Source organism: Mirounga leonina, unplaced genomic scaffold (assembly GCF_011800145.1).
Source record: "Mirounga leonina isolate KUSES-001 unplaced genomic scaffold, KU_Mleo_1.0 Mir_53, whole genome shotgun sequence".
Lineage (NCBI taxonomy): Eukaryota > Metazoa > Chordata > Mammalia > Carnivora > Phocidae > Mirounga > Mirounga leonina.
In genome coordinates this window covers 64,635,713-64,648,392 of record NW_023270807.1, presented here as the reverse complement: position 1 = coordinate 64,648,392, position 12,680 = coordinate 64,635,713, and the positions used below count along the sequence as shown (strand labels likewise).

The 12,680-nt window shown below is 45.5% G+C and overlaps 1 protein-coding gene across 1 annotated transcript in view; it reads right to left on the bottom strand.

Annotated features, from left to right (window-relative positions):
• Positions 1 to 12,680, bottom strand: part of ARMC2 (armadillo repeat containing 2) — a 107,545-nt gene that overhangs the window by 76,913 nt on the left and 17,952 nt on the right. The window contains exons 4-5 of the mRNA XM_034991757.1: positions 11,321 to 11,492; positions 3,710 to 3,917 (exon numbers count right to left, since the gene is read on the bottom strand). Of these exons, the coding sequence (XP_034847648.1) occupies positions 3,710 to 3,917; positions 11,321 to 11,492 (380 nt within the window). The remainder of the gene's footprint in view (positions 1 to 3,709; positions 3,918 to 11,320; positions 11,493 to 12,680) is intronic.

The following is a 12,680-nucleotide window of genomic DNA, read 5'->3' as shown; positions in this document are numbered from 1 at the left end:
AGAAAGAAAGAAAGAAAGAAAGAAAGAAAGAAAGAAAGAAAGAAAGAGGAACATACTGGGTTCACAAAACAGAGAAGTCTAACAATGTGGATATGGATCATCCTTGAACTTGGTCACTATCTCCATTTCCTTAGCTCTGTTTATACATCACTTCCTAACCCCACCCTTCCCCAGAGTCACCCTCCACAAGGCAACGAAATGGCCACTGTTGGCTCTAAGACCACATCATCTTTACAGCTTATGAATTTGAAAGAACACTTTCCTCAAAGGCTTTGGCAAAAGGCCCAGAGAGGAATGCAGCTGGCCTGTTTTGGATCCTGTGCCCACCTCTGAACCAACTGCTGTGGCTGGTGGATTGGAGAACTCGGAAGGCCAGTCTGGGGCCACATAATCACCCCTGGACCCCCAGGAAGGTGGGCAGGGAAGATAGAGTCAGCCCTTCTCTAAACATGGACTGAGCATGATGCAAGATGGCTTGGTCTCCAAAGGCAAGTATGCTAGGTAGACAAAAAAATCAAGCCCACACTGCAGTGTAAAGTTTACTCCATGTTTTGTTGTTTCAGGCTAGAACCAGTTTTCTGCTTCATTGATGGTATTTATTTCTGTGTTTTTCATTCTTTGCTGCTTTTGTTCAGTTTCTACAGAATGCCTTTGCTTTACCATCTTTAACCAGAAGCCCTCTTTTCTTCTTTTTGATTCCAAAAATACTATTGGCCCTTGACAGTTTACAGATAAGGCTTTCAAGCCTTATTAATCATTCCACAACCCACAGTGAAGGCTGGGGGGAGAGGGGAGTGAAGGAGCACAGTTATTTCCATTTTACAGATTAGAAAACTGAGCGCCTGAAAGTGGTAAGAGACTTGCCAAAGAGCATACAGATAAGTCAAATGGCTGAGAGAGAACCAAACTTAAATCCAAGGATCATGGTTCCCAGCAAAGAGTTCTTGGACTTTCCTCCTGAAGGTCACATTTCCAAACCATAATAGTTTGAACCATATTTACATAGAAAGCCTTAAAAGGTTTTTAAGCAGGTATACGAAGGGGTTCATCAGGTTGGACCACTGGATGGATGAGTGCATAGATGGATGGAGATATACATACATTCCTATTTTAATGGAAGCTTTATTATTTTTCAATCCACATGGCAACACAAAGTAAGAGAAAATGGAGTGTCGCTAAGGGGCAGGCCTGCCAAAGCTTAGATGGGCCCTTAACTGGACACGCAGAGACTGTCGGAGTTGGAACACTGTTTGAAGAGGACAGTTGGATGAGTCCTTCAGAGTATGTTCTCTCTGGGAAAGTTAGATAGTCCCCCAAGATCTCGTTTATGATGACAGCTTGCTTAGCAAATCCTTTTTCCACCACGACCAGCATAAAGTGAAACCACACTCCATCCCAGGTCTGACTTATCCATACTCTAAATTAAGGGGGTACAAATCAAAGCTATTTCCCTGGAATAGACTGCTCCTTTTCCCCAGCCCAGAAGCAGGCAGCGTGAAGGTGGCCACTCCCCTCCCATCAAGCGAGCAGTAAGGACCCTGCGCGGGAGGCAGGTCCTCACTTCCTCTGTTCCCTTTCTGAGACCTGCTTGTGCTCCTTCTAGAGCCAGTGTCCTCTCAAGCCTCTTTCTTTTCTAGTTTTTGCATTCCTTTCCTTCCCTTCTGCCAGCCAGTCTCACTGACAAGAGTCTTCATTTACCACATTAGGGTTTAAAGATGGAAAAATGTTAATTAAGTAAGGCTTTAGCATCAAAACTGGGAATACTCCACTGCATAGCAAAGATCATTTCTTGGAATTCTTCACTTAAATGTTTACGAGAAACAATTATCAAGTATCTCAGATTGAGTCACAAATATAATTAATGAAAGAATTGATAATAGTTTCCATTTTCTGGTTTGTTTTAATCCTACTGTATCAACTGTTTTTTTGGCGCCACATCAACAAAACCCCATCCATGATTCAAGGAGGTAAAGATTCCTAAAGCAGAAATGTTATTGGAAGTTAAACTGGCCAGGGTGCATTGCAAGCCCGACTCAGAGGCAGTCATTACACGACACAAAAGCTGTCCTCACCAAACAAAAGGAAAACAATTAGTGCTGCCGATGCCTCATAATTTTGGCCGGTCAGGAAGAAGTGCTTCCAGTTCCTAATTGATTTCTCCTTTGCTGTTGGTGGGATAAAATATGCAACTGAAAATGCCTTTGCTGTCCCCAACTGAGGAAGACATAATGAACTCTGGCTTGCCAGATTATTCTGCAACATCTGAAGGTTTGCAAATAATAATAATAATAATAATAAAATAAAATAAAACAACAGCTCTTGTCTGGTTTTTCCTAGTCAACTTTAATTACTGTAAGGATGGGTGCAGCAAGATAAATGTTTCCTTTTCACTCCAGTGCTGAAGAAACACAAGCTCTCCTGCCGTCTTTTATGTTTAAGCTCGGAGGTCTGCAGCCTATTCTTACTCACCAACTGGAAAAGATCGGTTGCCATAGCCAGTTTGATGTTTTGTGCTCAGCTCCCAAAGTCCCAATTTGAAGTCATTCTCTTCCACTTAAGGAGACATTTCATTTTTCCCTTAATTTAAAAAATGTTCTGAATGCAAAGCAGCATTAGCAGGGCTACTAGGTTGCCTAATATAAATTCTGCGTGCACGACACTCTTCGGGCTCTGTCAGCCGGCAAGGTCAGTTCAGCTAAACTAACCAGCTGCCAAGCAGCCGGTTCCGGGAAAAGTTTTAAGCACGCTGCGTGTGTATGAGCCAAAGTCAGACCCAAAATCTAAAGTGAGGGCACCAAGTCCTCTGTCTTAAAGCGGCCGGTGGAATTTAATCTTGTTAAGCAAATTTGAACCGGGCAGTTGTCCACAATGACCCAATGGAAAGTCATAGAAAAATATCTTTAACTGAATGACCCGGTCCAGTCCAAGACCTCCTGCCTATCTTAGCATCATTATTGGCCGGGGCTGGGGAACAGAGGCTGCTCTCCCCACTCCATCCCCCACCCCAGTCCCCAGTCCCCAGTCATTAGAGACTTCTTTAGGAAAACACGGGGGTGAGAATTCACATGGTCCGTACAAATCTTAATATGGTAAGAAAATTGCTCCTCAGTTTTCTAGGGGAAGCCCTAGAAAGCCCCGTCTAGGAACATGGTATGAAATAAAGTAATTCCCAATAATTCATTTTATGAGGTATTAGGTGAGGGATGTCACAGACAATAGAAATCTACAGGATTCTCCTGTTTTAACTACTTACCTGTTTGCAAAATAAATATTTAAATCCAAGTTTCTACTGGGGAATAAAATAAGTGTCTACTCTTTGGTGGAATTAACAACAGTGAACTAATCCAAAGGGATAGAACAAGAGATTCCAGGCCAGGCAAGAATCCCAAATAACACACAAACAGAACAATCACTCATCACTCAAGGGCTGGCTGGAACAGCCTAACTAAAGCAAAGACTATTCTGACAGATCAACGCAGCATTTGGCCCGTATGAATAAATGTTTTCCTGAGGATTAAATAGGGAATGATGTAAAACCAACTCCACTTAGCCATGAGAAAAAAAGTCTTTCCTATTGATGCATCATTAACTTAAAAATTTGTTTACATAAAAGGGAAAATGCAAATCACTCATCTATATAAGATTAGGAAATAAACTAGTATATGACACAGTTATCCTAACCAGAAAACTATATCAAAAGAATACTGACCCTCCACTTCTGAGATGAGATGGCAAGGATGTTGTCCCTTTGAACATTTCTTGCTTCTTGATTTCACTGAAGCCTCCATCATAAGTTAGCTGAAGTGGGTGACTCTTTAAGTGGCCAGTGGCATTTGATTCTGTTAAATAAATCCCATTGATTTTCACCATAGCATCCCCCATCACAACTGTTTCCTTGGATTCCACTGTCTTCTTTGCTGTAACAATCAAGGAGATGTTTTGTCAAAGCTGTTCTGATTTTAGGAATCACTATTTCAGTATTTTTTTTCAATCTAAGAATTTATACAATTTAAAATTTTTTATATGACTTATAATCAAGTCTGGAATTGTGTGACCAAAATCTACAAGACCTCACCATTATTTCAGGCTTGGCAGCATCAATTCATCAAAAATGAATGGGATCTCCTCTCTACTCTCGCAGAGTCTACCAGAGGACATGCACTCAAATGTAGGTTTATGAATAACTCAATCCACATAAATACTTCTGCATCCCAGAACAATGACTCCTTTTCCTAAATTTGATTATGTTAACAATTTTTCATTCAAAAAATACTGAGTGCTGGGGTGCCTGGGTGGCTCAGTCAGTTAAATGTCTGACTCTTGATTTTGGTTCAAGTCATGATCTCAGGGTCATGGGATCAAGCCCCGCATCGGGCTCTGTGCTGGGCATGGAGCCTGCTTGGGATTCTCTCTCTCTCTCTCTCCCCCTCCCTCTCTCTAAAATAAATAAATAAAATCTTTTTTTTTTTTATAAAGATTTTATTTATTTTCGACAGAGAGAGAGACAGTGAGAGAGGGAACACAAGCAGGGGGAGTGGGAGAGGGAGAAACAGGCTTCCTGCCGAGCAGGGAGCCCGATGCGGGGCTCGATCCCAGGACCCTGGGATCATGACCTGAGCCGAAGGCAAACGCTTAACGGCTGAGCCACCCAGGCACCCAATAAATAAAATCTTAAAAAAAAAAAAAAAAAAATACTGAGGGCCTCCCTGATGTCAGGCACCGGTCTAGACACTTGGGATGTATCAGTGAGGAAACAAAGATCCCTGACTTTGTAGGGCTTACATCCTACTAGGTATAAACAGATAATAAATAATATACCATAATAAATGAGGTACATGATATAAGATAATAAGTGCTAAGGAAAAAAGCAAAGTAGAAAAATGGAGAAAATTAAAGAGGATTGGGGATGGGGGTAGGCAGCAGTTCTGAACAGGGTGGACGTGGTAAGCACTGGCGATGAGGCATCTAGCCACAGGCTGACCAGGGACAGAATCCCCCGCAGAGGGACGAGCAGGTATGGAGGTCTTAAGGCAGAAGGGTGCCTGGCATGCTTAAGGCCCAACAGGAGTGGAGGATGTGAGGGAGAAGAGGAAGAGAGCTGAGCAGAGTGCAGCACCCAGACTGTGGCGGCCTTATACATCACTGCTAGGAGGTGGGAAGAGGAGGGCGTTGGCTTATAAGGCTTTGTAAAGAGGAATAAGATGATAAGAGTTACAAACAGAAATCCAGTCTCTAAACTGAAACATCTATCGTGTGTATGACTGCAGATTCTTAGGCTTATGATACAACACTGTTCCTTTATCAGCCAGTAGCCATTAGGAATAGCTCATCTGTGATGCTGCTACCACACTTGAGTCTCGATAAAATATTTTTTTCAAGGGCACCTGGGTGGCTGAGTCAGTCACACGTCTGCCTTCGGCTCAGGTCATAATCCCAGGGGCCTGGGATCCAGCCCCTCATCGGGCTCCCTGCTCAGCTGGGAACCTGCTTCTCCCTCTGCCTCTGCCTCTCGCCCTGCTTGTTCTCTCTCTCTCTGTCAAATGAATAAATAAAATCTTAATTTTTTTTTCCAAAGAGGAATGTGGGGATGAGATTCATATAGCAAAGTACTGTTTTGCAAGCTTCTCCAGAACAACTCAAGGTTTCCTTTTCTGCACTTGAACAAACCAGTAAAAACCAACAAAACCACTTAGTCCACTCCAACTAAGCTCCCTGCTTTCAAAACAATGAATTTTAAAACTGAAAGGAACCTTAGGGATCGGCTAGTCTAAACTTCATTTTTCAGATGAGAAAACTGAAAACCCGAGCGTTACGTGACCTGTTTAGGTTCACTAAGCAAGTTCAGGGAGGGCCAGGACTGTAGAGTGCGAAGAGCGTGGGCTTTGCATTCCATCAGACCTAGGGTGAAGGACTGGCTGAGTGACGTGGGCAGGTCGCTCAACTTTTCTCTCACCTTCCTCAGTGGTCCCCACCTCTTAGGGATGTGCTGAGAATCAAATGATATGGCTTAGTAAAGTGATTTACTCCAAACCTAGAAGTTATTGTCATCATTATTAAGGGAACCCAAGGATCCCGACTTCCCGTCCAGGGCTCTCTCTATGGCACCACGCTGCCTTAAATATCTTCACTACTGAACTACAAAGCACAGATTTTGTTTTAGGTAATGCATTTTTAGCCTATTCCTACATTTTAGCATTGGTTTCTTTCATTCATGTACTCCATGAATATTTATTAGGCACTTGCTGCTCTGTGTCAGGTGCTGTTCCGGGTGCTGGGGGTCTAGGGGTGAACAGAAGTCCCAGTCATCAGGGAGCTCCTGTTCTAGAGGCGAAGCACACCCATACTCATGGGCAGGGTTGCTGCAGCCTCTCTAACTTCACAATCTACTGGAGGGAGCTCACCAGTTACTACTACAGTGAGGAGCTGCCCTGGGGCTCACTCTGACTCCTGATGGAGATCCACCGTTAAACTAAGCATGAGGAAAAATGCCCTGTGTGCCCCTGGTAAATGGCTGTAGCGTGCTGTACTAATTTTGTAATGGATCGTGGGTGAACTTCAAAAGTCTACAATAAGCAGTATTACTGTGTGGGAACAGTTCACCATTTCACAGATATTACTTTGGCACCTACTATATACTAGTCCCCGTTTTAGGTTCTCGGGCTACAAATAAAGAAATCCTCTTTCCTACTGAAGTTGCTGAGCCTAACGGGGGAGACAGAGAGGCAGACGTGTAAAGAGAGAAATGCAGTACAGCATGGTCTGGGCCAGGTAAGGGCAGCACAGAGAATAGGAGAGTCCTGAAGGGTTGGGAACTGGGCAGGGAAGGATTCATAGAGGAAGCAGAGCCTGGGAAGTATTCTGAAGGATTAACAGGAGGCAAAAAGGAGTTCTGAGATAAAGGCACAAAAGTCTGCAGTCAGAGCTAGCTTGATGTGTATACAAGCTGTACAGTCAAGCAGGGTCCCACACTTAGCAGGGCCCTACACTTGGTTGAATGCTTTGCTGTCGCCATGTAGATATTCCCAATAATTTTTGAACAAGGAGCTCCACATTCCAATTTTGCTCTGGGTCCAGCAAATTATATAGCAGATCCTGCAAGAGGCTTGAAGCAACAGGATAGGTGTGGGGAACCACAAGGAGGTCCATACTGTTGGTGCGCAGGCTTTGCACGGGAGGCGAAGGACAGTCAAGAGAAGGGCCTGGAGTGTTAGGCCGGGGCCAGATCGCTACAGAGCTGTGCATGCTGAGGAGCAGGGACTTCATCTGCTGGGCCAGGAGTCAGCAAACTACCCGCTGAATCTAGCCTGCCTCTTGTTTTTGTACAGCCTGAGAGCTAAGAGTGGTTTTTACACTTTTAAATGGCTGGGAAGAACTCAAAAGGAGAACACTATTTTGGAACATGTGAAAATGACAGGAAATTCAAGTTTCGGTGGCCATAAATCAGTCTATGTTGCTTTCCCACTACAACGGGAGAGTTGAGTAGGTTGGACATAGACTCTATGGCCCATTCATTTGGTCTGAAATATTTACTCTCTGGTCCGTTACAGAAAAAGTTTGCCAGCTTCCGTGCCAGGTCAGTATCTCCCAAACTGCATTCTTCAAAAGACAGATTCCCCAGTCGAGTACCTTTATAAAATGCTGGGTTGAATTAAGATTAAATAGGCATCTTTACCAGCCCTCAAAGAGACCCGTGTGCACTGGGACTCTCCACGAGGGGAAGGAAGCAGGCAGACTCATTTGAGTGCTGAACCCCTCTTCCAAGGGAAAGCTGGGACTCAGTTTGGCAAACACTCCTTCAGGCATGGGGAGCCCTCCGAAGGGTTTTCAGCAAGAAGATGACGCAATCCGATTTGTATCTGCCTCCTGTCCCCTTGTCCCATATGGCACACACAGACGGTAATCATTTTTGTCCGTCCACTGGGATAAGGGGATGAGGCTGCCGCTCACAGCCCTGTGCAGTTGGCAGCTTGGTTTCTCCAGGCTCTTCGGGCTGCTCCAGCAGAGCAGGGTCCTCAGTGAGCTGAGGGTGGAGCCAGACAGGGGCCCTAGGAGACCAGGCACGAGGCGAGGGGTGCCGACGGCAGGGCAGCAGTGGTGGGAAAGGAACAGGCAGAGCCAGGAGACGCTTAGGAAGCCCATTTAGGGAGCCTGGCGAGGGCTCTGCGAAGGCACAGAGGACAGGGACGGTGAGAAGGCGGAGCCTGCGGTCCCTGTCCAGCTTGAGTGACCCAGCGGCCTTAGCAACACTGCCGCCTCCGGCCAATAGGCCTGTTTGAACACGGAGCCATCACACTGCTGGTCCTCCGAACGTGGCGACACACATCTCTTCCCCTTTCATTCTTAAATCGGGAATTCCAAAGCTGCCACCACACCCCCCGCCCTGCCTGTGGCAGTCCGCCACAAATGACTTCACGTCGAAGGCCGGGCGCACCCTCTGTCTCCAAGCTCAGCTGCCTTTACAGCCTCAGTCACCCAGTCACCCACCGCAAGAGACCTCTGCTAGACAACAGGGACCCCGGAGCAAAGCCCTGGGAGCCCCTGCACAAATGACAATGATTCCAAGGCTGGAGCGTTAAAATATATCGTTTCAATGGGGGCTTTTAAAACGACAATGACTTTTTACTGCCATTGTTTCCTGAGTGCGAACCCAGACCTCGGGGATGAGGAGGCATGGGCACCTGCAAACAGGGGGGGTACAAGAACGGCAACGAAGACATGCTTCCCACCCCCGGGAGGCGTGAGGATGGCCTCAGTGCTGGGAAATGGCGGCCGCAGATGGCACCTCCCAGAGCACCGCTGTGCGGTGGGTGCGCGGACAAGGGCCGGGGGCCCAGGAGGGAAGGCGCAAAGCCATGAGGGAAGCAAGATGCGGATGGTGGGTGAGGCATCGTCCCCTCAGTCACCCGCATGGAGCCATGAATAGCTCAGTACATAGCAGGACTCTCACCCGAGAGCTAAGAGTTAAATCCAGGAAACGCATATGCAGCATTCAGGCTCAGAAGCCAAACATCCAGCAAACAACGGTACCCTCTCACCAGCAGGGCCATCCCCGTTTATAAGGAGTGACACTGTTCCTAGCGAGGTCTGACCTCACCCCCGACGCTGGGTCCAGATCCCATCCCTCTTATGTTGGCAAGGACTTTGCTCCTTCAATTGCCAATCCTTTCTGATTTAATTGGTCTGACTGGGTCCCCAGTGCTGGAACATTTGAAAAGCTCCTCAGGTGATTCTAATGTGCAGCTTTGGTTGAGAAACTTAAGTCAGATTAGGTCAGTCCCTTTCTTGAGTCCCTGGCTTTTCAGGGCAGGTAGCATAGAGTCCGGGCCATTTCCCTGAGCCTGGCCCTGCTGGGCTGTGGCCTCAGCTCCCTCCATGTCCCCAGGGTTAACCATCTTCCAGCCACACTGGCCTCCGGGTCATCCACGACCTGAGTGACCTTCCTCCCATCTCCGGGCCTTGCTGTCCCCTCAGTGCGGGCACGTTGTCCACAGCTTTCTACATGGCTGCCTTCTTCTCAGTCACATTTCAACTCAGGGGCCACCTCCTCAAGGACACATTCCGGTGCCACCTGAGGTCACACAGAGTACTCCTGCCGCGGACATTCTCCAGCCCATCATCTTGCTTATCTTCTTCATAGCCCTTGTTGGAACCCAAATTATCTTAGTTCCTTGGTTTCCTGTTTACTGTCTATCTCCCCTCACAATCTGTTTGAGGGCAAGACCCGGTGGGCCTAGGGTGGTGCCTGGCTCTTAGAAGGGGCTCAGTAAATATCTGATTGACTGTTAGAAAAGAAACAAACTGGGACATCAAGGTAAAGCAAGTTGCCTAATCATACATCCCACGACAGCATCCGTTATGGTGTGATCTGCCCACCCTGTATTGCCTCTTTGTCTCTTCCTTTCTTCTTGATTCTACCTCCTCGGCTATGTCAGGGATCACGAGGGATCTGAGGCACCAGGAAATGAGGAAAGCGGTCTGGGGAGACATAGGGAACTGCAGCTCATACCCTGGGCTAACGGGGGGTGGGTGCTCCATGGAATGGGGGCCCAATGTTGCCAGATCTTCCAATTTTCCACAAAAAGTCATAAATCTGGATTCTTCCATGATCTTCTACATTTAAATGTTGGTGACTAAAAGGAAACACTTGTATGTCAAGTAAGTAGGATCCTCAGGCGGTGGCTTGTAACTTTTGGGATCCATCTTCGGATAATCTCTCTGTGACTGTAAACCTACCCTTCTTCCTCAATCCTTACTGACTGAAGGAGGGCCAGTTCGGTCAGCCCCTGGTAAAGTGGTGTTCCAACTTTTTGACTACACAGAATAATAATAAATTCACAATATAGTTTAATATAAATATATAATAAATTGGTAATATGACCTCAAATACACATGTCTATGACCACAGTAAGGTCTCTTTGAAGCAATACTTAACCTTATTGTCTGCTCTATGCCCTGATGTTTTCCATTCTTTCCTACTTCATTTTTTTTAATGCTGGTGATCCACTAAATTGATTGCCATCTCAATAATAGGTCATTTCCTACAGAATTTGAAAAACTCTTAGTATACTCTGGACAGGGGTGATTCCAATGGTTGGGGCACACCTTAGAACTTGAGGTTTGTAGCTTCTCTGTTTCCAGGTTTAGATACTCACTAGCAATTCTGTGGAAAAGAACTGGAAAAGCCCCATCCAACTTTAGCTTACATTGTCACATGGGATTGGAAAGGTGTTTTCAAAGACCTCAAGCTTAGCACACATCGTATGAATCTTAAATGTGCCTAATGAAATTAACAGCTGTTTGAACACTGATTTAAAAATCATTTATTTCCAATACAGGTGAACCCCTTCATTAGAAAACACTTACCCTAAATATTCTTTTCCTACCAAGTAACTTAAAAAAAAAAAACTGTGCTGGGGCACCTGGGTGGCTCAGTCCTTAAGCATCTGCCTTCGGCTCAGGTCATGATCCCAGGGTCCTGGGATCGAGCCCCGCATCGGGCTCCCTGCTCCGCGGGAAGCCTGCTTCTCCCTCTCCCACTCCCCCTGCTTGTGTTCCCTCTCTCGCTGTGTCTCTCTCTCTCAAATAAATAAAATCTTTAAAAAAAAAAAAAAACTGTGCTATCTAGGTATTCTTCATAAATGCCCAGAAAAATATATGAACACTGTTTCTTAACCAGGTTTGCACAATATTCACTAACCGTAGTTAATGTAAAACTCCTGTGGGGTTTGAAAAAAAAAAATCATGTAAAAATAGCTTTTGTGTGCCAATTCAAAAAAACAATGCCCGCCCCCAGATTTCAAAGGATGTGACCCAGCCTTACACTCAGCGGGAGGCAGGGTCCTGTCAGGCAGCAGGGCCCCCTGGGAGGCCGCCCTGAATAAGCGAGCCCGAGCACTGCTTATTCTTCTGATCTTCACAGGGTCCACTGGGGGTTTGGGAAAGGCAAGGTAAGGATCCTCCTCCGTGGTGGGAGATGCTGGAGCTTTCGGTTTCTGGAAAGAGATTTTTCAAATGATTGGCAAGAGTTTCCATGTCTCAAATAAGACTCACCCCCGTGGAGCTGGTGCTGACACTTCCAGATGAACACAGGGCTTGCTGCTCGGCTTCGTCCTGGCCACCTGATTCTACATCGCGCTGGCCCATTTTACTTAATGTGGGATGGATATATATATAAAATATATTTTTTAAAATAATAAAAATATCATTTTAAATACTCTATTACCATGCTTAGCATGTTTGAAAAAACAATTTATCCATGCTAGGAAATAGATATCTGTATGAGACTGTAAAATTTGATATAATATAGTCAAAATGTTTTGTAAATTTTTGTGTTCTTGCCAGCTCAGATAACACTGAGCACCTGTATATGCCAAGAAGTATGTGGAATATAAGTACTATCTTTACATATTTTGGACTCCACAAAAGTATTTTTTTAAGAATATAAAAATTCTTGAATAATTTAGATTATAAAGTCTAAAACATAAGAACAAGAAGTTGTCTTGGAATTACAATATAAAAATGTTTTATTTTCGTGGTGCCTGGGTGGTTCAGGTCTTGATCTCAGGGTCCTGGAATCGAGCCCCGTGTGGAGCCCTGTGTGAAGCCCTACACTGGGCTCCACGCTCACTGGAGAGTCTGCTTATCTCTCTCTCTCTCTCTCTGTCCCCCCCCCCACTCTCTCTCTCTCAAATGAATAATATAAAATCTTTAAAAAATGTTTTGGGGTGTCTGGGTGGCTCAGTTGGTTAAATGGCTGCCTTTTGCTCAGGTCATGATCCTGGGGTCCTTGGATCAAGCCCCACTTTAGGCTCCCTGCTCAGCGGGGAGTCTGCTTCTCCCTCTCCCTCTGCTCCCCGCCCCCCACTTGTGCTCTCTTTCTCACTCTCTTAATAAATAAAATCTTTTTAAAAATGTTTTATTTTCTACATCTCAAGAATTCCATGCTGATACCCTTAGAAAATGAACATTACTGGCAAAATTCCAGTTCCTTAAAGACTTTAAAAAATACCAGCACCGAAGCACTGGGCACTATGCCACCCAGAGCACCCTGTAGTCTCACCTCCAGATGGTAGCATCCAACCCAGGGCCAGAAACTCACAGGGACCTAAACTCCCACTTTTGGTGTTGCTTAGTGATCCACCCTTCCTCCCTCCAACTTTAACATGATTATCTGTTTATGA